General features: G+C 47.1%; 1 protein-coding gene across 2 annotated transcripts in view; it reads left to right on the top strand.

Annotated features, from left to right (window-relative positions):
- Positions 1-301: 301 nt before the first annotated feature.
- LOC116988849 (transient receptor potential cation channel subfamily V member 3-like) overlaps positions 302-26,788 on the top strand; it is a 49,239-nt gene continuing 22,752 nt past the window's right edge. Inside the window, exons 1-7 of one of the 2 annotated variants that reach the window (XM_033045824.1) lie at positions 302-426; positions 5,351-5,428; positions 7,215-7,339; positions 13,949-14,101; positions 15,666-15,806; positions 19,047-19,327; positions 20,850-21,026. In XM_033045824.1, the coding sequence (XP_032901715.1) occupies positions 5,355-5,428; positions 7,215-7,339; positions 13,949-14,101; positions 15,666-15,806; positions 19,047-19,327; positions 20,850-21,026 (951 nt within the window). In that variant the 5' untranslated portion in view covers positions 302-426; positions 5,351-5,354. Of the gene's footprint in view, positions 475-5,350; positions 5,429-7,214; positions 7,340-13,948; positions 14,102-15,665; positions 15,807-19,046; positions 19,328-20,849; positions 21,027-26,788 lie in introns of both variants that reach the window. The other variant, XM_033045826.1, reaches the window with a different exon arrangement.

Genomic DNA, 26,788 nt, shown 5'->3' with positions numbered 1-26,788 from the left:
CCAAGGTGCGGCGCTCCCTCATTGCCCCTCCCGCCGTGCGGCGCTCCCTCATTGCCCCTCCCGCCGTGCGGCGCTCCCTCGTTGCCCTAGGATGAGCTGCCCAAAGGTCTCTGACGGGAGTCTTGGTCCGAAGCCTCCCGTGTATTCCCATGTATGCCGGGACAACAGCGAGTCTCCCTTCAGACTAAGAAGCCACCTCGCCGCCGCCCCACCTCATTCCATCCGCGCCGGATGCCCTTTAAGAGTCGGATTACACAACGCGCTGCCGAGTTTTGCCTCCGCTATAAGATCTTTGGAGTTTTGGCTCGAGTTCCTCGTTCAGCGGCGAGAGGGACAGGCACCGACCCGGAGCCGACAACTAGTCTATTCCAGCTGGAATTTGTATGCGCGGAAAAGTTAATCAGATCTTCCAGCGCGGCGGCGATAGTAACTGAAGGCTGCATCGTCCGTGACCTGAATCGTTCTCACCTGTCTGTGAGTCTTCACCTGCATTTGTTTGCCTTCAGACCGGCACTGGGGCTGTGAAGAGTGTAGGCTAGTCAGTCAGAAACTTTTACCCAAGGTGGAAATGTCAAAGACTAGAAGGCACAGCTTTAAGGCGAGAGGGGCAAGGTTTGAGAGGCATTTTGAAGGCATAAATATACGAGCAGTGATGGCAGGATACGAACCATGGAGCATTGACTTGGAGAGTCAGGAAGTCATATTGCAGCTGTATAAGAGTTTGGTTGGGCCGTCTTGGCAGTATTGTGTGCAGTTCTGATCGTCGCATTACAGGAAGGAAGTGAAAGCTTTGGAGAGGTTTACCAGAAAGCTACCTGGATTAGAGGATGTTAGCTAGGAGGAGAGGAATAAACTTGGATTGTTTTCTCTGGAAAGTGAGAGACAGAGGGAAGACGATAGACATTTATAACATTACGACAGGCATAGGTACACAAAAATGCTGGAGAAACTCAGCGGGTGCAGCAGCATCTATGGAGCGAAGGAAATAGGCAACGTTTCGGGCCGAAACCCTTCTTCAGAAACCCTTTTAGACAGGCACATGGATATGGAGCGATATGGATCTCGTGTTGGTAGAGATTAGTTTAACGGCATCGTGTTTGGCATGGACATGATGGGCCGAAGGGCTTGTTTTTCTGTGTTATAGATACATAGACAATAGGTGCAGAAGTAGGCCATTCGGGTTCCTCAATTGGTGTTCCTCCAATTTGCGATTAGCCTCACTCCAACAATGGAAGAGACCCAGGACAGAAAGGTCAGTGTAGCAATGGGAAGGAGAATTAAATTGTTTGGCAACCGGGAGATCAGGTAGGTTCAGGCAGACTGAGCGAAAGTGTTCAGTGAAACGATTGCCCAGTCTACGTTTGGTCTCGCCGATGTATAAAAGTCCACATCCTGAACAACTGATACAGTAGATGAGGTTGGAGGAGGTGCAAGTGAACCTCTGCTATCTTCGGTTTAAACCAGCATCTACAGTTCCTTCCGATACACTTCTCCTATATTTTAATCCCCCTCATTATCAACAGTTCCCCACAGATTCTACCTCTCAACCACACTTGAGGGGCAATTCACAGCAGCCAATTAACTTTACTGATCTATTTGGGGAAGTGGCGGCACCAGGGGTAAACCAACACGTTCGCAGGGAGATCGTGCAAACGCCACAAAGGCAACACCCGAGGTCAGGATTGAACCTGGGTTTCTGCCAGCCGGCAGCTATCTCTACCAGCTGCGCCACTCTGACGCCACAAGTTATTGTATTATTTTTTATAGTACAGTGCATTCAGAAACTATTCAGACCCATTCACTTTTTCCACATTTTGTTACGTTACAGCCTTATTTTAAAATTGATTTTTTTAAAATCAATCTACACACAATACCCCATAACAAAAAAGCGAAAACAGGTGTTTAGAAATGTTTGCGGAGTAATTAAAAAGAAATAACTGAAATATCACATTTACATAAGTATTCAGACCCTTTACTCAGTACTTTGTTGAGGCGCCTTTGGCAGCAATTACAGCCTCAAGTCTTCTTGGGTATGACGCTACAAGCTTGGCACACCTGTATTTGGGTAATTTCTCCAATTTTTCTCTGCAGATCCTCTCAAGCTCTGTCACCTTGGATGGGGAGCGTGGATGCACAGCTATTTTCAGGTCCCTCCAGAGATGTTCGATCGGGTTCAAGTCCGGGCTCTGGCTGGCCCACTCAAGGACATTCACAGACTTGTCACAAAGCCACTCCTGCGTTGTCTTGGCTGTGTGCTTAGGGTTGGTGTCCTGTTGGAAGGTGAACCTCCTCCCCAGTCTGAGGTCCAGAACGTTCTGGAGCAGGTTTCCATCAAGGATCTCTCTGTACTTTGCTCCGTTCATCTTTCCCTCGATCCTGACTAGTCTCCCAGTTCCTGCCAGCGAAAAACATCCCCACAACATGATGCTGCCACCACCATGCTTCACCGTAGGTATGGTATTGGCCAGGCGATGAGCGGTGCCTGGTATCCTCCAGACGTGACGCTTGGCATTCAGGCCAAAGAGTTCAATCTTGGTTTCATCAGACAAGAGAATCTTGTTTCTCATGCCTTTTGGCAAACTCCAAGCGGGCTGTCATGTGCCTTTTACTGACGAGTGATTTCTGTCTGGCCACTCTACCATAAAGGCCTGATGGTGGATTGTTGCAAATATAGTTGTCGTTCTGGAAGGTTCGCCCATCTCCACAGAGGAACTATGGAGCTCTGTCAGAGTGACCATTGTGTTCTTGGTCACCTCCCTGACCAAGGTCCTTCTCCCCCGATTGCTCAGTTTGGCCAGGCGGCCAGCTCCATGAAGAGTCCTGGTGGTTCCAAAGTTCTTTCATTTAAGAATGACTGAGGCCACTGTGCTCTTCAGGACCTGCAATACTGCAGAAATTGTTTTATACCCTCCCCCAGATCTGCGTCTCGAGGGTCTACGGACAATTCCTTTGTCTCCATGGCTTGGTTTTTGCTATGACATGCACTGTGAACTGTGGGACCTTATATAGACAGGTGTGTGCCTATCCAAATCATGTCCAATCAATTTAATTCACCAGTGGTGGACTCCAATCAAGTTGTTGAAACATCTCAAGGATAATCAATGGAAACGGGATGAACTTAAGCTCAATTTTGAGTTTCATAGCAAAGGGTCTGAATACTTATGTAAATGTAAATAATTTCAGTTATTTATTTTTAATAACTTTGCAAAAATTTCTAAACATGTATTTTCGCTTCTTCATTCTGGGGTTTTATGTGTAGATTGATGATAAAAAATGAATTTAATCCATTTGAAAATAAGGCTGTAACGTAACAAAATGTGGAAAAGTGAAGGGGTCTGAATACTTTCTGAATGCACTGTTTATCTATTACATTATTGGGACTGAAGCTGCAGCAGGAAGAAACAGTTTCATTGTTGGGTTGTCTGTACATATGACAATTAAACACTGTTGACTCTTGAACTTTCCTCTTCAGACTTAATGCAGACACAACGGTGGTGAGGGAGTGGTATGCTCCTCCTGCAGGATATGGGAGATTAGGTAAAACTGATAGTGGTCTTGGTTATAATTGTCACATGTAGCGAGATACATAAAAAGTTTCCAAAACATCCACACATGATTACAATCAAACCGTACCTGAGTACAACGTAAAGTGCTGGAGTAACTCAGTGGATCAGGCAGCATCTGTGGAGAGAATGGACAGGCAACATTTCAAGTCAGGACCCTTCAGACCCAACCCGAAACGTCACCTGTCCATTCTCTCCACAGATGCTGCCTGACCAGCTGAGTTCCTCCAACACCTTACATGTTGCTCAATATTCCAGCATCTGCGGTTCCTTATGTCTCCATACATGAGTACACAGGGAGTGCAAAAAGAGAAAGGAAACAAAGAGCAGAATATAGTGTAAGCATTATGTGTAAAGAGCAAGAGCCACAATGAGGTAGGTTGGAAGATCAGATATTTATCTTTAACATGTGAGAGGTCCGTTAATTTGTCCGACAACACCGGGGAAGAATGGTCCTCATATTAGCTAGGGCGATGTCTCAATCTCTCAACCTACCCCATTGCAAACCTTGTGCATTTTTTATACATCTGCACTTTCTCTACAATTGTAAAGCTGTAACACTATATTCTGCACTCTGGTATTTTTCTTTTCGAACTACCTTTTATACTTGTGTACGGCTTAATTGTACTCGCATATAGTGTGATACAACTGGACAGCCTGCAACGTTTCTCACTGTATCTCAGGACAAGTGCCAATAATAAACCAACGCCAATAATGTCTCGGGCTTTGCTTCCACTGTCCTTTGAGGAAGAGAATTCTAAAGAATTGCCACCTTCTAAGAGGAAAAAACATTCACCCCATTTTTGCTTTCAACGGGATTCCCCTCAAAGAGGAATGTTCTCCACCACCTGGTGAATCCTGGGGCATTATTGAAGTGGCTGTCTGACCCAGTGCTTGGGTCACCGCCAAACAGTGTAGTCCAGACCCAGCCCTAGGGCTGGGGATCCCCTTGTAAGGTTTCGCTTTGTAGGTCAGTGCTGAGGTTCAGGGGGTGATGTGACGTGCTGGTGTAGTGGAGGGAGAGAGGTCTCCCAGTCCTGTGAATTGGTAACCAGAGGCCAGAAGTTCAATGCCATCAGCAAAGTGTTGGGAGGGAGGAAACATTCTTGTGCAAGGAGTGGTTGGAGGCTGGATCACCCTTCGGACAGGACACCCTTCGGAAGCAGAATTTATAATTTAAAAGGGAGTTTGAAGAGGGTTTCAGATGAAGAAAAAATTGTGATGGGAGAGATGTAATAGAGACCGACAGCAACTTTTTCACTCAGAGGGAAGTCCGTAGTTGGACTGAGTTGCCAGAGGAAACTATTGAATCACATACAATTGTGATTTTTATAAGTCATTCGGATTCATATATGCATTGTTTAGCGGGCTCAATGCAGGCAAATTGGATTAGCCCAATATTCCAAATTGGTCAGCATGGAGAAGATGGGCCGAAGAGCCTGCTTCTATGTTATGAAGCTCTGTGAGTCTAACAGGTATGGGACTTCCTGAAAGGGACCGCATAGGTTGATTGACTGGAAGGTCTCTGGCACTCGAGAGGATTGTCTACGACTGCCAGGGATGGTGGTGGAGGCAGATATGGGAGTGGTGTTTAATTGGCTTCTGGATAGGCACATGGATATGCAGCAAATGGAGGGATATGGATCATGTGCAGGCAGTCGAGGTTAGTTTCCGCTGGCATAATGTTCAGAACGGACAATGTGGGCCGAAGGGCCTGAGCTGTATTGTTCGATGTCTCGGGGTCCTGCATGGTGGATGACGGGTCTCTCTCTCTACTCTCACCACAGAGCGATGGACGACAACCTGGATTTACTGCTGCAGTGTGACAAAACAGACGGAAGCACTGATGCAAGTCACAAACGGAAGTGAGTGAGCTTGCCCGGGAGACCAGGGTTTGTGTGGAGAGGCCGCCCTCCCTGTTCCATACCCTCGCTCCTGGGGTGTGGGTGTTGACTGTAGGACCAGTGCTAGCTGGCTGTCCCAAGCGAGCATTTTGTAGGGCAGCTTCTCTGGCCACTGAGGGACAAAGTATGTTGGTGACCATCGATTCACGAATCAGTCCAAATCAGGGCAGGCCATCGATGGTCAGTCTGGAGTTACTGAGGCGGGTGGGTGGAGGGGCAGGGTTATGTGAAGATGCATCTAGAGGAGCATTTGAGTCACCAAGACGGAGAAGAGGTAGTGTCGGTAAGTGGGTTCAGTATATGTAAGGTCACAGCACAGAGACAACCCCTGGGGCTCTAGAAAGAGTGGTTACTGTCTCAGGTTCCGGGGCAAGCCGGATACCCTGTTGGGCTGGGATGAGGAGCAAGAGGTAGAGGCTCAGTCACTGAGGAGGCAGCTACCTCTCCAGATACATCGTGGGTATGAGGAGGGAGCAGGAATCTGGGCAAGGTCCTCCCTGGGTTACAAATGCCTGACTTATGGTGGGTGCCTGGAACACGTTGCCAGGGGAGTTGGTGGGAGCAGATAAGATAGTTGCCTCTAAGAGGCTTTTAAATAGGCACATTGATATGCTAGGAATGGAGGGGTATGTATCACACGCAGGCAGAGGAGATTAGTTTAACTTGCATCATGTTTGGCTCAGACAGTGTGGGTCGAAGGTTCTGTACTTGGTGCTGTACTGTTCTATGTTCTACTGAACTCACAACGGGCCCACTGTGACCACAAAAATCACGAAACAGTCAGCCTGCCCGCGCCTCATGCCAGCCCTACCAACCAATAGTTTAAACTAATCTAGCAGTGGCTGGGACCCCAGGTAGTAACACGGCAGTAAGGCAAGATTTAAGTGTGAAACCGAGCATGTTCGATGACAGAACAAGCAGCGGCAAGACAGGGAGGGAGGGAAGTCTGATAGACTAAAGTGCATTTATTTTAATGCAAGAATCCTGATGGGTAAGGCAGACAAACTCGGTGCATGGATCAGTACATGGGACTGGGATATTATAGTGGAAACAGAAACTTGTTGGAGACATGGGCAGGACTGGCAGCTCAATGTTCCAGTGTGTAGATGTTGCAGGAGGGACAGAGGTGGTGTTGGGAGAGGAGGGGTGTTGCACTTTACTGGGGAGAACATCATGATGGTACCGTGACTTTTGGAGAGGTACGTAAAACCATGAGGTATAGATAAGGTGAACAACACAATCTTTTCCCCAGAGACGGGGAGTCTAAATGTAGAGGGCATAGATATAAGGTGAGAAGGGAAAGATTTGAAGGGGAGCTAAGGGGCAAGCCTTTTCACACAATGGTTGGAGGTTTATGGAACAAGTTGCCAGAGGAAGTGGTAGTCAGGTATACTTACAAAGTTTAAAAGACAATTGGACAGGAACATGGATAAGGAAAGGTTTAGAGGGACGCAGGCAAATGGGACTAGCTCAAATAGACATCTTCGTCAGCTTGGAGCAGATGGGCTGAAGGGCAGGTTTCTGTGTTGTACAACTCTATGACTACCAAGGTCATGGCTGATCTACACTGCCCTCGCCCCCAATCTGTGCCAGTTCCCCATCGCCCAACACATGCCCGATACCACGACAGTGGCCACACTAGGGAAGGATCCCGGCTGAACGTCCCAAGGGAACCGTTCCGGGATGAGTCGGCTCTGATCTTTGGATTTGGAGAATTTCTGCAGACAATTTCCTGGATACCTTGCAGGTTGAAGTACAATCTGGGAGAACAACTGTCGCACGCTGTCACCGATGGGAACATGGAGGATTTCAGTAAATGGCTGCACATCATTCAGGTCACCAAAATGAAGCTCACGGAGCCATGGTTTGGAGGTAGGACGTCTCCTTTGCAGATAGCTATTAATGACTATGATATAGTTGGGATCACGGAGACATGACTCCAGGATGACCAAGGCTGGGAGCTGAACATCCAGGGATTTTCAATATTCAGGAGGGATAGACAGAAAGGAAAAGGAGGCAGGGTAGCGTTGCTGGTTAGAGAGGAGATTAACGCAATAGAAAGGAAGGACATTAGCTTGGAGGATGTGGAATCGATATGGGTAGAGCTGCGAAACACTAAGGGGCAGAAAACGCTAGTGGGAGTTGTGTACAGGCCACCTAACAGTAGTAGTGGAGTTGGGGATGGCATCAAACAGGAAATTAGAAATGCGTGCAACAAAGGTAAAACAGTTATAATGGGTGACTTCAATCTACATATAGATTGGATGAATCAAATTGGCAAGGGTGCTGAGGAAGAGGATTTCTTGGAATGTATGCGGGATAGTTTTCTAAACCAACATGTAGAGGAACCGACAAGAGAGCAGGCTATTCTAGACTGGGTATTGAGTAATGAGGAAGGGTTAGTTAGCAGTCTTGTTGTACGTGCCCCCTTGGGCAAGAGTGACCATAATATGGTTGAGTTCTTCATTAGGATGGAGAGTGACATTGTTAATTCAGAAACAAGGGTCCTGAACTTAAAGAAAGGTAACTTTGAGGGTATGAGACGTGAATTGGCCAAGATAGACTGGCAATTGATTCTTAATGGGTTGACGGTGGATATGCAATGGAAGGAATTTAAAGACTGTGTGGATGAACTACAACAATTGTTCATCCCAGTTTGGCAAAAGAATAAATCAGGGAAGGTAGTGCATCCGTGGATAACAAGGGAAATCAAGGATAGTATCAAAACAAAAGATGAAGCATACAAATTAGCCAGAAAAAGCAGTCTACCAGAAGACTGGGAGAAATTCAGAGTCCAGCAGAGGAGGACAAAGGGCTTAATTAGGAAAGGGAAAATAAATTATGAAAGAAAACTGGCAGGGAACCTAAAAACTGACTGCAAAAGCTTTTATAGATATGTGAAGAGAAAAAGATTAGTTAAATGTAGGTCCCTTGCAGTCAGAAACAGGTGAATTAATCATGGGGAACAAGGACATGGCAGACCAATTCAATAACTACTTTGGTTCTGTCTTCACTAAGGAAGACATAAATAATCTGCCGGAAATAGCAGGGGACCGGGGGTTAAATGAGATGGAGGAACTGAGTGAAATCCAGGTTAGCCGGGAAGTGGTGTTAGGTAAATTGAATGGATTAAAGGCCGATAAATCCCCAGGGCCAGATAGGCTGCATCCCAGAGTACTTAAGGAAGTAGCCCCAGAAATAGTGGATGCATTAGTGATAATTTTTCAAAACTCTTTAGATTCTGGAGTAGTTCCTGAGGATTGGAGCATAGCTAATGTAACCCCACTTTTTAAAAAGGGAGGGAGAGAGAAAACGGGGAATTACAGACCAGTTAGTCTAACATCGGTAGTGGGGAAACTGCTAGAATCAGTTATTAAAGATGGGATAGCAGCACATTTGGAAAGTGGTGAAATCATTGGACAAAGTCAGCATGGATTTATGAAAGGTAAATCATGTCTGACGAATCTTATAGAATTTTTCGAGGATGTAACTAGTAGAGTGGATAAGGGAGAACCAGTGGATGTGTTATATCTGGACTTTCAGAAGGCTTTCGACAAGGTCCCACATAAGAGATTAGTATACAAACTTAAAGCACATGGTATTGGGGGTTCAGTATTGATGTGGATAGAGAACTGGCAGGCAGACAGGAAGCAAAGAGTAGGAGTAAACAGGTAAATGGCAGGCAGTGACTAGTGGGGTACCGCAAGGCTCAGTGCTGGGACCCCAGCTATTTACAATATATATTAATGATTTGACGAGGGAATTGAATGCAACATCTCCAAGTTTGCGGATGACACGAAGCTGGGGGGCAGTGTTAGCTGTGAGGAGGATGCTAGGAGGCTGCAAGGTGACTTGGATAGGCTGGGTGAGTGGGCAAATGCATGGCAAATGCAGTATAATGTGGATAAATGTGAGGTTATCCACTTTGGTGGCAAAAACAGGAAAGTAGACTATTATCTGAATGGTGGCCGATTAGGAAAAGGGGTGATGCAACGTGACCTGGGTGTCATGGTACACCAGTCATTAAAAGTAGGCATGCAGGTGCAGCAGGCAGTGAAGAAAGCGAATGGCATGTTAGCATTCATAGCAAAAGGATTTGAGTATAGGAGCAGGGAGGTTCTACTGCAGTTGTACAGGGTCTTGGTGAGACCACACCTGGAGTATTGCGTACAGTTTTGGTCTCCTAATCTGAGGAAAGACATTCTTGCCATAGAGGGAGTACAGAGAAGGTTCACCAGACTGATTCCTGGGATGACAGGACTTCCATATGAAGAAAGACTGGATAGACTCGGCTTGTACTCGCTAGAATTTAGAACTTTTTTAAACTTTATTGTCTGTTTTGTTATGTTTTTTGTTTGTCTTTTGTTTTGTTTTGATTCTTTTCTTATGGATTGAATGTGTTGTGATGTGTTAACCTGGTTTACCAGAGGGACTACAGATGGAAATTAGCCTATAGCTATAATCTTGCGTATTGCATGCAAATGTTTATAAATATGCACTGTCCTTAATAAAAACATCTTTTAAAAAAAAAAAAAAAAAAAAAAAAAAAAGATTGAGGGGGATCTTATAGAAACTTACAAAATTCTTAAGGGGTTGGACAGGCTAGATGCAGGAAGATTGTTCCCGATGTTGGGGAAGTCCAGAACAAGGGGTCACAGTTTAAGGATAAGGGGGAAATCTTTTAGGACTGAGATGAGGAAAACATTTTTCACACAGGAATCTCTGGAATTCTCTGCCAAAGAAGGTAGTTGAGGCCAGTTCATTGGCTATATCTAAGAGGGAGTTAGATGTGGCCCTTGTGGCTAAAGGGATCAGGGGGTATGGAGAGAAGGCAGGTACAGGATACTGAGTTGGATGATCAGCCATGATCATATTGAATGGCGGTGCAGGCTCGAAGGGCCGAATGGCCTACTCCTGCACCTATTTTCTATGTTTCTATGTCTCACTGGAGTTGTTATTCTTACATGAGCAATCCTTACCTATACTGGTCACCCCTCAACCAAGAGGCCAGTTAGCAGCTAACCACATGGTGGTCTGGAGTTACATAAAAGCCAGTTCGGATAAGGCCAAAAGGGAGTTGGCTCTGAGGGCGAATTAAATCAAGGGATATGGGGGGGAAAAGCAGGAAGGGGGTACTAATTTCGGATGATCAGCCATGATCATATTGATTGACAGTGCTGGCTCGAAAGGCCGAATAGCCAACTTCTGCTCCTATTTTCTATGTTTCTATTCCTTCCACTGAAGGGCATAAGTGAAATGGGTGGGTTTTTACAATCCAGTAGTTTTTACTAAGACTTAATTAGTAAGGCATTTAAGAACGTCTGTCAATTCTGCATTTGGTGTTGTGTAATGAACTGGATTTGATAAAGAAGCTCAAGGTAAAGGAACCACTAGGCGGTCGCGACCACAATGTGATATCAACCTGCAATCTGAGAGGGAGAAGATGAAATTGGATGTGTCGGTATTGCAGATGAGCAAAGGGGACTACAGAGGCATGAGGGAGGAGCTGGCCAAAGTTGACTGGAAAGGGACACTAGCAGTAAGGACGGTGGAACAATAAAGGCAAGGATTTCTGGGATTAATTCGGAAGATGCAGGATCTTTTCATTCCAAAGAGTAAGAAAAATTCTAGGGGAAAATGAGGTGACTGTGGCTGACAACGGAATCAAGGACAGCATAAAACTAAAAGAGAAAGCATATTAGAATAGTGGCAACTATAGGCCGGTTAGTCTGACTTCAGTGGTTGCTGAGATTTTAGAGTCCATTATAAAGGATGAGGCTACGGAGTACTTAGAGATTCATGATAAAATAGGCCAAAGTCAGCACTGTTTTGTGAGGGGGAGATCTTGCCTATTGCATCTGCTGGAATTCTTTGAAGAAAGTAAATTGCAGGACAGACAAAGGAGTGTCAGTGGATGTTGTTTATCTAGATTTTCAGAAAGTCTTTGATAAGGTGCCGAACGTGAGGTGAGAGCCTATGGTATCAAAGAGCAATCACGGTGGCGCAGCGGTAGAGTTGCTGCCTTACAGGGAATGCAGCGCCGGAGACCCAGGTTCGATCCCGATTACGGGTGCTGTCTGTACGGAGTTTGTACGTTCTCCCCGCGATCTGCGTGGGTTTTCTCCCAGATCTTCGGTTTCCTCCCACATTCCAAAGACGTACAGGTTTGTAGGTTAATTGGCTTGGTAAATGTAAAATTTGTTCCTAGAGGATGTAGGATAGTGTTAATGTGCGGGGATCGCTGGTCGGCGTGACAGTGGCAACATAAATAGATAGAGTGGTAAAGAAGGTGTTCGGTATGCTTGTCTTCATCAGTTGGGGATCAAAGTATAAGAGTCAGGAAGTCATGTTGCAGCTTTATTGGTTATGTTGCCTTTAGAATATTGTGTGCAGTTCTGGTTGCCCCATTACAGGAAGGATGTGGAGGTTTTGGAGAGGATCCACATCTTTACCAGAACGCTGCCTCGATTAGAGGGTAGATTAAAAAAGGCATGAAAAGCCAGATTAACTCAGTGGGTCAGACAGCATCTCTGGAGAAAAGGAATAGGTGATGTTTCGGGTCGATACGCATCTTCGGACTGAGAGTCAGTGGAAAGGGAATCGAGGGACATAGATGGTGATGTCTCGACCCAAAAGCCTTTTGTGCCTTTTTTTAATCTTCGGTTTAACCCAGCATCTGCAGTTCCTTCCTACACCCTGGATTGGAGGGTATTAGCCGAAGGAGAGGTTGGACAAACTTGGCTTGTTTTCTATGAAATCCTGGAAGTTGAGGGGAGACCTGATAGAAGTATATAAAATGATCAGAGGCATACAGTAGATAGGGTGGACAGTCAGAACCTTTTTCCCCAAGGTGAAAATGTCACAGCCTAGAGGAAATACAGGGTAATTTCTCTAGAGTTGTGGATGCCTGGAGCGCGCTCCCAGAGATGGTGGTGGAGGCAGATATGATAGTGGCATTTAAGAGACTTTTTGGTAGGCTCATAGATGTGCAGGGAATGGAAGGATATGAATCACGTGCAGGCAGAGGACAATAGACACTAGATGCAAGATTAGGCCATTCAGGCCTTCGAGCCAGCACCGCCATTCAATGTTGATCATGTCTGATCATCCACAATCAGTACTGCGTTCCTGCCTTCTCCCCATATCCCCTATCTTTAAGAGCCCTATCTAGCTCTCTCTTGAACATTTATCCACATTAAACTGCATCTGCCATGCATCTGCCCACTCACCCAACCTGTCCAAGTCACCCTGCATTTCTCATAGCATCCTCCTCACAGTTCACACTGCCACCCAGCTTTGTGTCATCTGCAAATTTGCTAATGTTACTTGTAATCCCTTCATCTAAATCATTCATATATATTGTAAATAGCTGCGGTCCCAGCACCGAGCCTTGCGGTACCCCACTACTCACTGCCTGGCATTCTGAAAGGGACCCGTTAATCCCTACTCTTTGTTTCCTGTCTGCCAACCAATTTTCTATCCATGTCAGCACTCTACCCCATATGCCCTAATTTTGCGCACTAATCTCCTATGTGGGACCTTATCAAATGCTTTTTGAAAGTCCAGGTACACTACATCCACTGGCTCTCCCATGTCCATTTTCCTCGTTACATCCTCAAAAAATTCCAGAAGATTAGTCAAGCAAGATTTCCCCTTCGTAAATCCATGCTGACTTGGACTGATCCTGTTACTGCTATCCAAATGTGCCGCTATTTCATCCTTTATGATTGACCAGCATCTTGGCATCATGTTCGCCACAGATATTTGTGGGTTACTGGGCTGCCCGTTCCTGAGCTGTGCTGTTCTATCTTCCATTATCTGAACATAAGTTCTAGCTGCCAGATGGGATATGAACTCGTGTCTCTAGATTGATGATCCAGAAATCTAGTTGCTATTCAACTGAACCTGTACAATTACTACGTTAGGGCGAGACATGGAGAAAATGGGGGGAGTGGGGGTACTTGGTGGGCGGGCAAGATTGTGAAAGGGTAGGGAAGAGTGGTGGAGGGAGGAAGGGAATATAGGTAGGGAAGGCAGAGGAATGGAAGGACAGAGTGGTGAGAGTAAGATCATGATGGTATTGCAGCGGGTAGTGCCGCTGCCCTGCACCGCCAATGCTGTCTGTGTGGAGTTTGCACGTTCACTCCGTGACTGTATAGTTTCCCTGATGCTCCGGTTTGCTCCCAAATCCCACCCCAATGTGGGTTGGTGAGTTAATTGTCCTGGGTGGGTGGTAGACGCTGTGGGAAGAGTTGCTGGGAATGCAGGGAGAACAAAAATGATTGTTATGAATTGGTGGGCCGAAGGGCCTGCTCCTATGCTGGTGGATCTGACAACCGAGGTGGAAGAAAGGATGAAGTGTTTGAGGGAAGGAGGTGTGAATGTCACACAGGGAGCGGAGAGAGTGAGGGGTTGATGAAGGGGGTGATGAGGGAAGAGAAGGAATAATAGAATTATCCCAAATCTTCCGTTCTTTTTTAGACTTTAAAACGGGGAAGACCTGCCTGATGAAAGCCTTACTGAATCTAAACTGCAACACCCACGAAATAGTTGAGAAACTGATTGCGACGGCTGAGAACAATGATTGTTTGAACCAGCTGATCAATGCTGAATACATTGACAAAGATTACAAAGGTGCGTCAATACAATGCCTCTGATCCCAACAGACCTAGAGGCAGGTTCAGAGTCATACAGCGTGGAAATACACCCTGCTGCCCAACTAGCCCACACCGACCAACATGCCCCATCTACACTAGTCCCACCTGCCCTATCCCTCTAAAGCTATCCTATCTGTGTACCTGTCTAAATGGTTCTTAAACGTTGCAATAGTATCACAACAAAAGCTTTTCACTGTACCTCAGTACATGTGACATTAATAAACTAAACTAAACATTCGACCTCCCTATCTGAGCAAGGAGGTACTCACAATAGAACAAAACTTTGCGAATGCTGGAATGCTGAAATGAAGGGAGAAAATGCTGGTAATATTTAGCAGGTCAGGCAGCGTCTGTGGAGAAAGAGAAAGAGGAAAAGCAAGAACACGTTTCAGTCTGACCTTTCATCAGAACTGGCAGGGCCAGAGAGGCAGGTTGGTGACAGGGTGTCGCTGTGGTGGGGTGGGGACTGAGGAGGGGGTGAAGCTGAGGGAGGGTTCACCAGAGCAAAGAAAGCTGAGATAACAGGAGAGAGGAGAATGTATCTGTTGATGTTGGGAGAAGAGAATGTGTATCCCAGAATCCTGATCCATCTGACCGTTGCATTCCTGCCCCTTGCCCTCTCTGGATGTCTTCACCACTTCAGCCGTGGCTTGGCCACCTCCTTCATTCTTGCCTGCCCTCCTCTGAACCTGCAGATCTCCACTCACTCAGGACCCATCCTCAAACCCACTGATGTGGGCAACTGTGGTCATTAGCAATCTGACCACTGACTCGGAGAGGCCAAATGCCACGACAAATATCCCCCGTGTAGAGACCGGAGCAGTGGGGACAGTAGCTACCGGAACAGCAGCGGCAGTGAGGCAAGTTGACGTTCTCACCACTTCTTCCGTTTCATTGACGGTGATGTTGATGCTACTTCCTTCTCTTGCACGGAACAGGTTTCATCACCTTTGCTGCCAGTTTCCACACTCTTCTCCCCTCACACACATCCCTTTCTCAACTTCTCTATCTCCATGTTCGGGGAAGGGTTGGTGACTAATATCCACTCCAAGCACAGACTCCCCCCATTGCCTCATCCAGCTCCCCCCCCCCCCCCCCCACCCTGCCCCTGGCTGGGACTCCATTCTGTTCTCCTGTTTGCTCTGTCCCCACCCATCCTCTTCCACCTTATATCGATTAATTAAGATGCGGGGGAAAGTTCTTCCTCGGAGTGTTCTGCTTTTCCTACCAGAATGGATGAACTCTCATTTCCCCTTGTAGTGAGTTCCTTCTGCTCCTCCCTTCCCCTGCACCATCACAGATGGTCCCTGTGCCATAGCGTGAGTGGCAGTGAGAGTAAATGAGCAGGAGGACTGATTGTGGGAGTGGAGTGGGGAAAGAGAGGGAGGAAGGGGAAGGGTGGTTGAGATGGGAAGGGAGGACAGAAAATCAGGGCGGGGTTCTGTGCACATAAAGCTGACGAGTGGGTTTTTGGTGGAGTGACTCTGGGGTGCGATCACAAACTCAGCACTGGAGATGTTTGCTTCTGTTTCCTGCTCCAGGTCAGACAGCTCTCCACATCGCCATTGAGAGGCGCTGCCCGGACATAGTGCGCCTCCTGCTGGAGAAAAGAGCTAACGTCAACGCCAGGGCCACGGGCAAGTTCTTCAAACTGAGCAAAAAGCGGTGTGGCTTTTATTTTGGTGAGTTTCCCAGTCAATATCTCAGCACCTCGTTTCCTCAAGTGGCCGAGGTGTTCCTGGTGAAGGATTCCCAGTCCTCAGTAGGTGCTGGTGAAGAACCTCTGCAATCCTTCCGATGGAGGTTGGGGAGGGAGTTCCAGGATTGAGCGCCAGTGGCGATGTGGGATGGGGATAGATTTCCAGGTCGGGATGCTGTGTGAATTGGAAGGGATCGTGTAAAAGGTGGTATACCACTGCACACAGCACGGGAGGTGCTGACGGAGTAGCCTCTGTGAGAAAATACTGAGATCTGTAAACTGATTTTAGTTTATTGAGAGGGTCTCAGCCCGAACCGTCACCCATTCCTTATCTCAAGAGATGCTGCCTGTCCCGCTGAGTTACTCCAGCTTTTTGTGTCTATCTTTAGTTTATTGAGAACTCAGTTTATTGAGAACTCCTGAGCAATTGCTGGGCCAGAGGCCATTGATCCCTTGGCATTGTAACCAACTACCAGAGCACCCCTCCCTCATCCGCAAGTGCCGGCACCTCCCTAGCTGATGACCTGAACTCCTTTTACGCTCGTTTTGAGAGGGGCAACACCACCCCAGGTCTGCCGACTATCGACAATACCGCCAGCGGGCTGGCTACCGAAGATGAAGGGAGGAATGTGCACACATTCTCGCTGTCCGAGCACGACGTGAGGAGGGCTCTGACACGGGTGAACACGAGAAAAGCTGCAGGCCCCGCTGGCATCTCGGGGCGAGTACTCAAGTACTGTGCTACGCAGCTAGCTCCAGTGCTCACTACATTATTCAACCTCTCACTGGACAAGTCCGTGGTCCCTGCCTGCTTCAAAAAATCTATAATTGTACCGGTACCAAAAAATGCCTCCCCAGCCTGTCTGAATGACTACCGTCCGGTGGCCCTTACCTCGGTAGTCATGAAATGCTTTGAGAGGCTGGTGAAGAAACACATCTGCGCCTTCCTCCCTCGCAACATGCACCCGTTGCAGTTCGCATACCGTCCGAACAGATCCACGGACAATGCGGTCTCCCAGGTCTTGCACACTGCTCTCTCCCATCTGGACAGTCAGGGGGGGCTACGTGAGGATGCTGTTCATAGACTACAGTTCAGCCTTCAACACGATAGTCCCCACCAGACTGGCCGGGAAGCTAATAGAATTGGGGCTCAACACCTCCCTGTGTGCCTGGGTCCTGGACTTTCTCACCGCCAGGCCCCAGGTAGTCAAGATGGGAGGGAATACATCGAAGTCCCTCACCTTGAGCACAGGATCGCCCCAGGGTTGCGTCCTCAGCCCCCTATTGTACTCCCTGTACACACATGACTGTGTGGCTAGGTTCAGCTCCAACTCAATAATTAAGTTTGCTGATGACACTGTGGTGGTGGGCCTGATCTCAGACAACGATGAGAAGGCCTACCGGGAGGAGGTGGCTGATCTAGCACTCTGGTGCCAGGATAACAGCCTCCTCTTGAACATCAAAAAAAACGAAGGAGCTGATCATGGACTTTAGGAGGGCACATCATCCGAGGACGTACACTCCATTGAGGATAAATGGGGATCATGTAGATAGGGTGAACTGTTTTAAATATCTGGGAGTCCACATCTCCGAGGATATGACATAGGCATCACACGCCTCAGCACTCGTGAGTAAGGCAAGGCAGCGCCTTTACCACCTCAGGCAATTGAGGAAATTCAGAGTGTCTCCGAGGATCCTCCAGTGCTTCTACGCAGCGGTGGTGGAAAGCATCTTGTCCGGGAACATTACCATCTTGTTTGGGAATTGCTCTGCCAAGGACAAGAAGGCTCTGCAGAGAGTAGTGCGTTCGGCCGAACGCACTATGGGAACTTCACTTGCCCCCCTGCAGGAACTATACATTAGGAGGTGCAACTCCAGAGCCAACAATATCATGAGAGACCCCTTCCACTCCTGCAACGGACTGTTCCAGCTGCTACGGTCAGGCAAACGCCTCCGTTGCCATGCGGTGAGAACAGAGAGGTTGAGAAGGAGTTTCTTCCCAGAGGCCATTCGGACTGTAAATGCCTATCTCACCAGGGACTAACTCTACTGAATGTTTTTCCTTCCATTATTTATTATGTAAAGGTATATGTGTGTTATGATTGTGTTTATAGGTTGTTTGTCTTTTTGCACAAAAGTCCGCGAGCATTGCCACTTTCATTTCACTGCACATCTCGTATGTGTATGTGACAAATAAACTTGACTTGACTTGACTTGACTATCTATGCCGACGACCTGGGGAGCCATCTCATTCACCCTCTCTTTATCCCCCTGTACCCCTGCAATTAATCTCTCTCTTGTGCAAACCCACATCTCCTCCTCTTCCCCAACTCCTCTTGGATTCACTCGCCAATTGCGTCCACCACCAGTGGTCTACTGCAGCCAGTTAACCCAATCGTCCATCTTTGGGATGTGAGAGGAAACTGGAGGACCCGGGAGAAACCTGCGTGGTAACATGAGGTATGATTGGGATTGTACCCACATCACCCAAGCTGTGAGACAGCAGCTCTACCTAGTTTGCTGTATCTTGGATATTATGGAAAGAAACACTTACCTGTGGCGGAAGATCTGGGGCGTCATAGCTGGGGCGTCAAGTCGTAGCGTCATACAGCTCTGAAACAGGCCCTTCAGTCCAACTCATCCATGCCAACCGAGATACTCCATCTAAGCTAGTCCCATTTGCCCACGTTTGACCCATATTCCTCTAAACCTTTCCTATCCATGTACCCGTGCAAGTGTCTTTTAAATGTCGTTATATTATCTGCCTCAACTACTTCCTCTGGCAGTTCATTCCATATAGCTACCTCCCCCGAGTGAAAAAGTACAGGTGTCAGAGGTTACGGGGAGAAGGCAGGAGAATGGGATTCAGAGGGGAAGGTAGGTCAGCCATGATTGAATGGAAGAGTAGACTTGCCTATTTCTGCTCCTATCACATATGCTTATGAACTATTAAAGATGCTTGAAAATTGGAGCCAGACCTTTGGTTTAGGAGTTATAGAAGGAAGTGATCACCTTTGTCCTTTCCCCTGGGGCAGTGGGAACTTGGGCCGCCTGTCAGCACCCTGTTGATGCCGGGGTCGTGTTTGAGGTTCTGGTGGGCAGGTGGGGTTAAGGGCGGCGGACCTCTTAGGGAGAGGGAGCCGTGGTGTGGGTTCAGATCGGCCGTGTTTCCTGACCGGTGGGACTGGTTTGTAGCCGTCACTCTTTCTGTATCCAACCTCAGGTGAACTGCCACTGGCCCTGGCTGCCTGCACCAACCAGCCTGAGACGGTGTCACTCCTCCTATCCCACCACCAGACCAAGATCGAGCAACAAGATTCCGTGGGGAACAACGTGCTCCACGTGCTGGTCACCGTGGCCGATGACACAGAGGCCAACACCAAGTTTGTAACAGAAATGTACAACAAGATCTTGGTTGAAAACAAAGGGAGCAACCTTGAAGAGGTCAGGAACGAGAAGGGGCTGACCCCGCTGCAGCTGGCTGCCAAACTGGGCAAGTTTGAGGCAAGGATACATCTGTGACATTGGGGACTGGTGTTATTGGTAGGGTTGGTGTGTTGGGCGAGAAAGAAAGGTAGGAGCCTCTATAATGGTAATACTGGGTCCTGCTGCCCTTCCCCCTCTTTGAATCGTGCTACTTCTCCTACACTCACTCCCCTACACCACCATTCACACCTCAGAAGGATTACGGCACAAAACGTTTTCCAGGAACGCTGCCTGCCTAACTGAGGTACTCCAGCATGTTGTCTATCTTTGGTATAAACCAGCTCATTCTGTTATGTTGAGAGGCAGTGTCGGTGAGTTTGGTTAATGGGAATGTTCGTGGATTGGTTTAATGGGTTGGGTCGGGGAGTCTGAAGAATGGTCTCGACTCGAAACGTCACCTTTTCCTTCGATCCAGAGATGCTGCCTGTCGTGCAGATTTACTCCAGCGTTTTGTGTCTATCTTCAGTGTAAACCAGCATCTGCAGTTCCTTCCCACAGTTGAGTTAAGGGGCGGGGTTGCAGTTAGATTGAGGGGTGAGGTTAGAGATTGACTGAGAGTCAATAGTCATTGATGTCTTAGTTACAGCCATGGCAACAAATACAGCACTGATAGACATACAGATACATTCATATGCCCTCGACCATGCACGTGCATTAGTTCATCACGTGTCTGTATTTAGATGCACAAATTGCAGATGTTCACACTTTTTTTCAGAATCTCGAGAGAGAACGTGCAAATGTACTCGCGCACTGACTGGGTACAATCACACACGCACACACTTGTGTGTGTCCATGAATACACACGCACTCATATTTCAGCTGCGGTTGGTGCTGCCTCAAAGGGTCAGTTCGGAGAATCTGAGCTCATTGTGGAGCGTGACAAGGCTGACCTCTGCTGTGAGAGATTGGTGCTGCATCAGGGGAGCCAAGTGTATGCCTGTCTATCCCGCTCCATCTCAAGAGTCGAGAGTTTGTAATTGTCATATATACTGCCAACAGAACAATGATTTTTTTAATTTGCAGTCGTGTAATGGGCCTGCAAACACAATACACATAGATAACATGTAATAAACAATAAATCAATACTTGTGTACAAAAACACAGTCTTTAGTACAATGAAAAACAATCCATAGAAGTACATATTTGAGGTTAGTGGTGTGCGGTTTGGTTCAAGAACCTGATGGCTGTTAGGAAGAAACTTTTCCTGAACCCAATGATCACTGTTTTCAAGCTGCTCTACCTTCTTCCGGTAGCAGTGAGATGAGAGCGTGGCCACTGGCCAGGCTGCGTGGGTCTTTGACATTGGCCGTGTTTTTGAGGCAGCGCCTCCTGTAGATCGCTTGGATGGTGGGAGGCTCAGCATATGTGATAGACATTAACGCCATGGCAATCCTGTCAAAGCACTGAAATCATCTCTTACTCAATAATCTCTCTCCATGGTAGTACAGCACTCCGTCTGCACCACCCCACAGCAACACAGCCTGCCTGTAAATGCCTTCTCCTGGCCAGCGTCAACAGTTGACATCTTTTGTTCTTGCAGATTTTCCGAAATATCCTCGGCCGGGAGATAAAGGACAAGCAGCACAGCAACCTCTCCAGGAAGGTCACGGATTGGGCTTATGGTCCTGTTACCTCATCACTCTATGACATCACGGGTGTGGATACCGGTGAAATGAAGTCTGTTCTGAAAATCGTGGTGTTCAACACCAAAATCCAGGCAAGCTTACCCCAACGTATGGTAGACAAAAGTGCTGGAGAAACTCAGCGGGTGCAGCAACATCTCTGGAACTAAGGAAATAGGCAACGTTTTGGGCCGAAACCCTTCTTCAGACCAGCAGTTCCAGGCATCTGCAGTTCCTTCTTAAACACTCTTACCCCAACGTATCCTGAGTCCCCTTGCTGTGACCTTCCTTTAGAGTTCTATATTGCTTTGCCAGCGCAGGGCAGTGTCAGACATTGACCCAAGTCCCAGCTTGGCTCCAAACTATGTCTCACTCTGCATCTCTCGAGAGGAGTGGGTGACGTTTTGGAAATTTCACCCATTCCTTCTCTCCAGACATGCTGCCTGTCCCTCTGAGTTACTCCAGCTTTTTGTGTCTATCTTCAGTTTAAACCAGCATCTGCAGCTCCTTCCCACACATTTCGTCTGCAGTTCCTTCCTACACATTTTGCTTACTTGCCTGCCTATTTTCCCACCAATACAATTACGACTTTTAAAATACATTGGGACAGATACATGTATAGGACGGGTTTAGAGGCATATGGACCAAATGCAGGTAAATGGGACTAGTCCAATATTCCAACTTGGTCAGCATAGATAGGCCAAGCTGGAAGGGCTTTCGGGTTTGTTTTCTAGGTCTGCACAAAACTTGAGAGTCTTTAATTTACAACAGAAGTGTTTAATGCTTTACTCAACGCTGGCAGCAAGACAACTCAAAAACTGGCTGCACACACTGTCTACAGGCAGGATAAACTATATACAAAACATCTTCCTTAGTCTTGTGCAGCGCCACCTGCTGCACGGGAGGAGCAGCGGGTCCTCCCACCCCAAACAGTCCACCAAATATTACATTCCCCCTTTCCAGTTGGAACGTCTCCATTTAGCTGGACCTCGCTTCACTCTTTTTTTCCAGCCTTTTTTGCGTTTCTTAACTCTTGCTAAAGGCTCAGAATCAACAGAGTTTTCCTCAGTGTTCTCTTTTGAAGAGATATCAGTATTTGCTTTATCTGTATGCTGTTCTTTCTCCACTTGACTGTAGTTTTTCTCGGCAGTCGTCAGCGTTTTGGATGCAAACGCGATCGTTTCTTCCTTGCCGTTCGGCGCCGTTTGTGAGATTACTGCCCCAAGACCAGGTGGCGTTGCATCGGCGGCCAGTAAGATCGGCTTCGAATGGTCATAGTGGACCAAACGTGTCTTCTGGGCGAGCATCTCCTTCAATCTGGTGAATGCATGGTCACACTCTTTGGACCAGTGCCATTCGATGTCCTGTTTTTGCAGGTTGTTCACGCACTTGCTGACCATGTTGCAATCCGTGGTAGATGACAATGCAATACTTGATCCTTCGTAGATCAAGGCGTTCTTGTCAAGCTTGAAAGCAAGGATCCAGTCGATGGCGCACAGAGATGTACCATCTTTACCAACGACGATCAGCGGCAACATCTGTGTAATACCATTACAGGAAACGGCGACAGTGCATTTGCCTTTTTTAGGGAATGGGCTGTCGTCCGTATCCGGAAAGGCAGATGTTGGCCAGTTTCAGTTTCGGCGATCCGATCCTCTCCCAGATGTCCTGACCCACTAGCGACACAGCCGCACCAGTGTCCACCGGGAACTGCAAATCGACGTTTGAGACCCACAGTGAAATCCTCGTCTTGTCGGTGATCCGAGCACTTCAATAGGAATGGTCGACTGTGCTTGCGCTTTCTCAGCTTTCCTACAGATTGACACACTGCCTGGAGATGACCTTTCCGGTAACAGGCATAACAAACGGACTTGATATACGGACAGTCGAGCCGCACCGGTAGCAGGGTTTCAATCCACCCCCCACAGGTGAACAGCTCTTCTGAAATGTCCCACCTTCTCCAGATTTGCTTTGGGTCGATCAACTGGTTTCTGGCGTTGTGTCTGCCGAATTATATGCACCTCCTGAGGGAGCTTCGACGCTGTTTCGCCGGCTATTTTGTGCAGTTCTTTACTCAGCAGCTCGGCCATCTTAGCACACTGCAGCACATTCTTCAATGAGGCGTCTGATTCCTTGAGAATCGCCTGCTGGAAGAATGTGTGCCTGCAGCCCATCACCAGTCTATCCCGCAAAGCATTGTCTTGGCACATTTCGCAGCATTGAGTTTTAAAATCACATGCCTTTGCCTTGGTGCAAAGTTCGGCAAGAAATTCGGTAATCGTTTGCCCTTAGAAGTCACGGCGAGCTGCGATGAAATTTCGACTTTCTTTGAAATGCAGCTGCAAAGCCGTTGTGATTTCAGCAAATGCGCCTTCAGTTACTTCTTCTGTAAGTAAATTTTGAAGCAGTGCAAAAGTTTCTGGAGACATTGAGGAACACAAGAGAGCCTTCTTCCTCTGGTCAGTCATAATTGCCATACTTTCAAAATAAAACTCAGCTCGCATTAAATACGACGACCACCTTTCTCGCTCGGGATCGAAACGATCAAATTGCCGGGACATGTTAGTTTGAGTACACTAAGAACTAAAAATGTATTTTTAATTTTTAAATGTATCGAAAAATAGGCTCTTATCTGGGTCTTTGGACGCAAACCGAAGTATCCCACTCCTGACACCACTTTCGTGTTCGTTTTCTAGGTCTGCACAAAACTTGAGAGTCTTTCATTTACACCAGAAGTCTTTGATGCTTTACTCATTGCTGGCAGCAAGACAACTCAAAAAATGGCTGCACACACTGTCTACAGACAGAATAAACTATATACAAAATATCTCCCTTTGTATTGTGCAGCGCCACCTGCTGCACGGGAGGAGCAACGGGTCCTCCCACCCCACACAGTCCACCAAACATCACAAGGGCCTGTCCTCATGCTGTACAACTCAATGACTGCCTCTTTGCTCTCAATTAGTACCTCATAGGAAGACGATATTGAATTCCATAATTTTAGACAAGTGATTTCCCTGTTTAGATCCGTCAGTAATCTGCAATAACAACTAGGTATGTTGCAAAACCTACCTTCAGCGGCGCTGCAGTTCTGCCGCTGCCCGTGTGAGCGACATTGGCGCCTTTGAGAGGGGGGGCGGGTTTAAAACGTGATTTTCTCTAGGCTGTTGAAATCGATGTTGTTCAGCTTACTTAGTTGCTGATGAAAAATCGCTGCGACGTTCGTTCGCTGCAGGTATTTTTAAACTAAATTGGGTTATTTAATTGTTAGAGTAGATTAAAAATCATCCTCTAAAGCCACGAACCCCGACAACGGGACGGATCTCATGTAGGGGACAAGGCAAGGTAGGTTGTTTATTTTTACATTAAAAAGGGCTTCTTAAGATCCCTTTATACAAAGTTTTATGTTGCGAGTAGCTGACTTGGGGGCCCATTCAATCCCGCACTGTTTTTCATGCCATATGGGCTTCTAATTCACCGCAATGGCAGCGTTCCAAACCAGCGCGTTCCACAGAATCCCACTTGCAAGCTGATTTAAATGGCCATTAATTTACAGCAATTGAACACTAAATCCCTTCCATTTGGCCTATAAATTAATGTCAATGAGATTTAAAAATCATGTTTTATTGTGAATTCTTGTGTGAATGTTCTTTGGACACTTAGGCTATTTAAAAATGTTAATCTTTCCTTAAGAAATGGATAGATGTTTAGATCTAATAATTGAAGTTTGGAATTAGCTACAATTGGGTAACTAACTAATTATATGCTTTAATTTCAGGTCATCCAAGTAAGATTGTTTAATATTTGTTTCAGAATGCTTCAATCTATAATAACTGAACATTTATTTCAGCTCTCTTAATTTTTAATAAAGTTATGGCCATTTCACTGTCCTTGATCACAGCTTTTGTGCTAAGTCAATGGAAAATCAATAGGGAACAAGATGCTAATTTCCGAGTATGAAAATGGCCATAACTTTTCAAATACTGAAGATATGAAAGTGAATTAGGTGTCAAATTAAACTTCTTTTTATGCTTTATGTGATGGGATAAATTGCTATAACATTGCTATAACAACTCTTCTTGTTTGGACCTTTCTCCCCTTCCTCTGGGAATGGAGGAGGTGCTCTGTCTGACCAAGCCAACATGTCTCCCTCCTCTGCATTTCACAAACCCTATTTTCTCTCTTCTACATGGGGAGGGTGGGAAAAAACAAACACCATAGAGGGAGTGCAGAGAAGGTTCACCAGACTGATTCCTGGGATGTCAGGACTGTCTTATGAAGAAAGACTGGATAGACTTGGTTTATACTCTCTAGAATTTAAGAGATTGAGAGGGGATCTTATAGAAACTTACAAAATTCTTAAGGGGTTGGACAGGCTAGATGCAGGAAGATTGCTCCCGATGTTGGGGAAGTCCAGGACAAGGGGTCACAGCTTAAGGATAAGGGGGAAATCCTTTAAAACCGAGATGAGAAGAACTTTTTTCACACAGAGAGTGGTGAATCTCTGGAACTCTCTGCCACAGAGGGTAGTCGAGGCCAGTTCATTGGCTATATTTAAGAGGGAGTTAGATGTGGCCCTTGTGGCTAAGGGGATCATGGGGTATGGTGAGAAGGCAGGTACGGGATACTGAGTTGGATGATCAGCCATGATCATATTGAATGGCGGTGCAGGCTCGAAGGGCCGAATGGCCTACTCCTGCACCTAATTTCTATGTTTCTATGTAAACTGCGGGAGGAACTCAGCAGGTCAGGCAGCATCAATGCAGGAAATGGACAGACTCTGTTTCGGGCCACTGTATCTCACTCAGTACAGGTAACAATAAGCCGCCTCCATTACAGAGTTTTTCCAGCAGTCTGTTTTTTTCCCCCTTAAGATTCTGGCATCTGCAGTCTCTTGGTCACTGTAATGTCTGAGTAAAACCCTGAGTAAAATCCTGGGACTCACTCTGGCCATGGAGGAGGGACAGAAAGGTCAGATTTGGAATGGGAGGGGAAGTTGAAGTGCTGGGCCACCGGGAGATCAGGTTGGTTAATGCGAACCGAGCGGAGGTGTTGGGCGAAGCGATCGCCAAGCCTGCGCTTGGTCTCACCGATGTAGAGCAGTTGACACCTAGAGCAGCGGATGCAATAGATGGGGTTGGAGGAGGTGCAGGTGAACCTCTGCCTCGCCTGGAAAGACTGCTTGGGTCCTTGGATGGAGTCGTGGGGGGAGGTAAAGCGACAAGTGTGACATTTCCTGCGGTTGCAAGAGAAAGTACCGGGGGAGGGGGTGGTTTGGGTGGGAAGAGACGAATTGACCATGGAGTTATGGAGGGGACGGACTCTGCGGAAAGACGAAAGGGGAGGAGTTGGGAAGCTGTGGTCAGTGGTGGGATCCCGTTGGGTGCGGCGAAAATGTCGGAGGATTATCTGTTGTATGTGACGGCTGGTGGGGTGGAAGGTGAGGACAAGGGGGACTGTCCTTGTATGAGTGGGGGAGATGGGGAGTGGGAGCGGAGCTACGGGATATAGAGGAGACCCTGGTGAGAGCCTCATCTATAATCGAAGAGAGGAACCCCCGTTCCCTAAAGAATGAGGACATCTCTGATGCCCTGGTTTGGAACACCTCATCCTGGGTGCAGATGCGGCATAGACAGAGGAATTGGGAGTAGGGGATAGAGTCCAGATAGCAATGGGAGTCAGTGGGTTTGTAGTAGACCCATTCTTTTTCCCCACAAAAATTATTAATTTACCTACGAGTAGAACATAAGTGATTCATTACTGCTGACATAGCAAATGAATACTGAAATAATCACGTGTTCAAAAGGGAACTGCAGATGCTGGAATATCGAAGGTACACAAAATTGCTGGGGAAACT

This window comes from Amblyraja radiata, chromosome 28, assembly GCF_010909765.2.
Source record: "Amblyraja radiata isolate CabotCenter1 chromosome 28, sAmbRad1.1.pri, whole genome shotgun sequence".
In the NCBI taxonomy this organism is placed as follows: Eukaryota; Metazoa; Chordata; class Chondrichthyes; order Rajiformes; family Rajidae; genus Amblyraja; species Amblyraja radiata.
This window is presented reverse-complemented; position numbering and strand designations above follow the sequence as displayed.